This window comes from Athene cunicularia (assembly GCF_003259725.1).
Source record: "Athene cunicularia isolate RWA chromosome 17 unlocalized genomic scaffold, athCun1 chr17_part1, whole genome shotgun sequence".
Lineage (NCBI taxonomy): Eukaryota > Metazoa > Chordata > Aves > Strigiformes > Strigidae > Athene > Athene cunicularia.
The window spans coordinates 3,383,727-3,387,344 of NW_020799122.1; the positions used below are offsets into that span (position 1 = coordinate 3,383,727).

Below are 3,618 nucleotides of genomic sequence, written 5' to 3' on the forward strand. Positions count from 1 at the left end.
CCCCCCCTTCCCCTTTCACAAGTAAAGAAAGAAAAAGGATCACGGGGCCCTTTATTTGTCAAGAAGAAACGTGAGATACAAGTGGTTCCACGTGAGGTCACAAGCTCAGGAATAGGGAGGCCACAGGGCAGAGGCACCTCCCTCCAACAGGGACAAACACAAGGACAGCAGCTGGGTCTGGCTCGGCTCTTGTCTCCCCTTGCACCGCTCTGGGCAGTTTTATTTTAAAGCAGAGACCCCCCCGCCCCCCCGCAGCCGTGAGATCTCAGCGCAGCAGCAGAGCTGGGGGGGTCCCTTCCACAACCAGCCGGTGCTCTGGGGTCAGTCCCACAGCGCCCGCGGGAGCGGAGCAGGACGCCCGTCGCCAAGCTGCTGAGCCCGTCCCTAGGGGGACTTGCCCTCCGCTTTCCTCCGCAGCTCCTCAAAGATCTCGCTCTGCCGCCTTTTTTCCTTGGCACGGATGATGGTCATCTTGAAGAGCTTGCAGTAGAGCTCCATGGCGGTGGGGCTGTCGTCGTTCCCGGGGATGGGGTAGGTGATCAAACAAGGGTTGCAGTTTGTGTCCACCACCCCCACCGTGGGGATGTTCATCTTGGCAGCGTCACGGATGGCCACGTGAGGCTCGAAGACGTTGTTGAGGCTGCTGAGGAAGATGATGAGGTCGGGCAGGCGGACGCCGGCCCCGAACTGGATGTGGGCATTGGTGAGCAGGCCGCCCTGCCAGTAGCGGGTGTGGGCGTACTCCCCGCACTCCCGCGCCATGGTCTCGATCAGGTGGCAGAACTGGCGCTTGCGGCTGATGAAGAGGATGATGCCCTTGCGGTAGGCGATGTGGGCGGTGAAGTTGAGGGCCAGCTGGAGGTGTTCCATCGTCTGATCCAAGTCGATGATGTCCTGATCCAGGCGGCAGCCGAAGATGTAGGGTTCCATAAACCTGCAGGAGAGCGACACGAGGGGACGCGGGGACGAGGCGCTACAGGTACCGGGCAGAGTTTCGGAATGTGGTGTGGCCCCACAGGAACCTTCCCAGGCTCCAGCTCCCAGTTGATCCCAGCGGTGCTCTCTGCAGAGCACCCCCCCGCTCAGCGCCCGTCACAGCTGGGCTCAGGGGGCCGCAGGCCTCGCACCCCCCTCAGTGCTCACGCCAAGCGGGGTCCCTGGGCTTTGGCAGGGCATAACCATGCCCAGGCAGAACCGTGGATCTGTGTTCCAGACCCAGACTGACCTGGTGCAGCCCCCAAAGGGTGACACAGTCTAGAGAAACACTCCTGATGTCACCAAGCAGGTCACTCAGCAGGCCACTCACCTATGCCGACATCCCTTTTTGTGCCCCAGGTGCACGCGGGCGTTGAAGAGATCTTTCAGGGAGAAGAGCTCCTTCAGGTTGAAGAAGTCGGGGTGGTTGAGAGGCTTGGACAGCAGAGAGTCATCCACAGCTGAGAGGAGAAACAAAATAAATCACTGTTCCCTCTTGTGTTTGCAAGGGATGAGCTGGGAGTGGAGAAAGGGCCCCAATGTGCCTGGCCAGAGTACACTTTGCAGTAGCCACGGTTAATAATTGTGCTGGTAGCCATAGTTACTGCACATACGGCAACAATTATGAGGTTTCGAAACCTGGTTGAAGATGCATTTGAACCGTGGTTGAGGCCACCTTGATTATTGATAAGAAGTTTATTAAATACAAGCTTTGATCTCCAAACCTTAGACAGTAAGCAGAACATCCTGGACCATAAAAGAGAATGTGTGGGATTGTGTTGAGGATGCAGAACATCCTGGGCCATAACAGCGAATGTCTGGCTTACTTAACTTGGCAATGAAACTAACTTTTGAGTGTCCTGAAAGTGAACTACCTTCATTATAATACTAAAATCCACACCCACAGGTCAAAAAGATCCCTGCCCAGGTTAAGACCCTTCCCCTGAGCACGCGTAGTATGGAAGCATTATGTAAACTGTATTATAATTGTATGCTAATCACTAATGAATCAGTATGTAATGGTTGTGCACAGAGAAGTGCTAATTTCTGATTTTTGTGCATAAAGGGAACATGAAAACCTGCTGTTGGTGTGTGGAAGAGTCCACCGAGCATCCAGGCCTGAATAAATACAATCTTTCTCCTGAGCCTGGTTCATTGCGCGCTGGGCACAAACCCGCTTTTCAGATAAGATGCCCACGGCCACCTGACTGCAACAAGGGCCTGGCGATGCCAGCAAGGACACGGCTTATTGCTGAGCCGCAGATGTCAGCAGTGCTGGGCCCCAGTGCTGCCCCCCGCCCCCCCTCTGTCACCTGAAATAAAGACCCTTGAAACCAGAAATTGGTTTCGAGAGGAGATAGTGCTTTACCCTGTGCAGGGAGCTGGGTGGAAAGCATCCACGAATCAAACACCCCACACCAAAGAACTTCCAACTATTTATACACTCCAAACAATGTGATTATATATTTTCTACAATGATTTTTGATTAGTTGCTTATCACTTCTATCCCTTATTGGTTAGTGACATACAATGGGGTTTAGCTTTGCGCAAGCTCAAAGGGTAAGGGTCTGCATTCGGGCAGCTGATTTATGTAAAACAATTTTAACAAGCTTCCACGTCCCAGGACGTTTCTCTTATTCAAGGATGGTAGCTCCTGATTAGAAGTTCCTTACTAATTGCTGTGGACAGATCGGACCTATCCTGTGTGACCAATTCGTCCTCGTGTTACCGTAAAAGCCAGCAGAGGAACTCTTTAAGGCTCATTTTGGGGTTTTAGGAAGCAGGCATTCTGTACTGCAGTGCTGGATGCACGGGGGAGCATTCACACTAAAAGTTTACCCTTTATATACCTTAAGACATGAATATTCATACACTTCCCAAGAAGTCTTCACCTTTCTACTACATTTACATAATACTGGAGATGCAAAACTATACTATGCATATGTGGGGGTCTCAGGTGACCGTCGGTGGTAGTTTGGGGAGTTAGCTCCCTACTTCTTTTACCTATGGTCACAAGTCTGAGGACAGCTTCTTCTCCTTGGATGTTTTCCAACTCTGTTGTCCGGCCAAGCTGCTCTTTTTTATTTGCCTTGTTGGAGCATTTCTGCCAGGATGTATCTATTTTCAAGGTTAGGAGCTTTTCCCTGTACATTTTAACAGCTCAGGCTTCGTTAAACACAGAGTTAAACATTGTTTTGTAAATGAATTTCTTAGTATTTCCTCCTCTGAGACATCCAGGTATACACAGCTGGGTACTGCATGACGACATAAGGTATAATGGAAGGATTCTCTTATCGCTAAACTGTTACAGGGCCTCAACTGGCAGGCACCAGGCATCCCTTGTGTCTGATGAGAAACACTCAGATGGACAATAACGTGTCCTACGTGGCCTCGGGTGCGAGGAGAAGGGAAACAGCGCGCTCCTTCCCACGGGCAGCGAGCCCGTCAAGTTCCAGAATTCTGACCAAGGTCACTTGTTCAGGGTAACACACACACCCCCCCCCCACTCCCCGGGGAGGGGGCCGGTACGCGGCAGCACTCACCGCTGGGCTGGGCCGGGGCCGGGGCCGGGACCGGGACCGGGACCGGTACCGGGGCCGATACGCTGCTGTAGAGCCGCGGGGCTGCTGCGGGGAGAGAAAC

General features: G+C 52.8%; 1 protein-coding gene across 1 annotated transcript; it reads right to left on the reverse strand.

The window, feature by feature from the left end:
- Positions 1-34: 34 nt before the first annotated feature.
- MRPS2 (mitochondrial ribosomal protein S2) lies at positions 35-3,612 on the reverse strand (the record flags this gene model as incomplete). The annotated part of the gene is made up of 3 exons (XM_026860718.1): positions 35-934; positions 1,307-1,436; positions 3,519-3,612. Coding segments are annotated over 3 exons (774 nt in total), but the record flags the coding sequence as incomplete, so codon positions are not given.
- Positions 3,613-3,618: the final 6 nt, after the last annotated feature.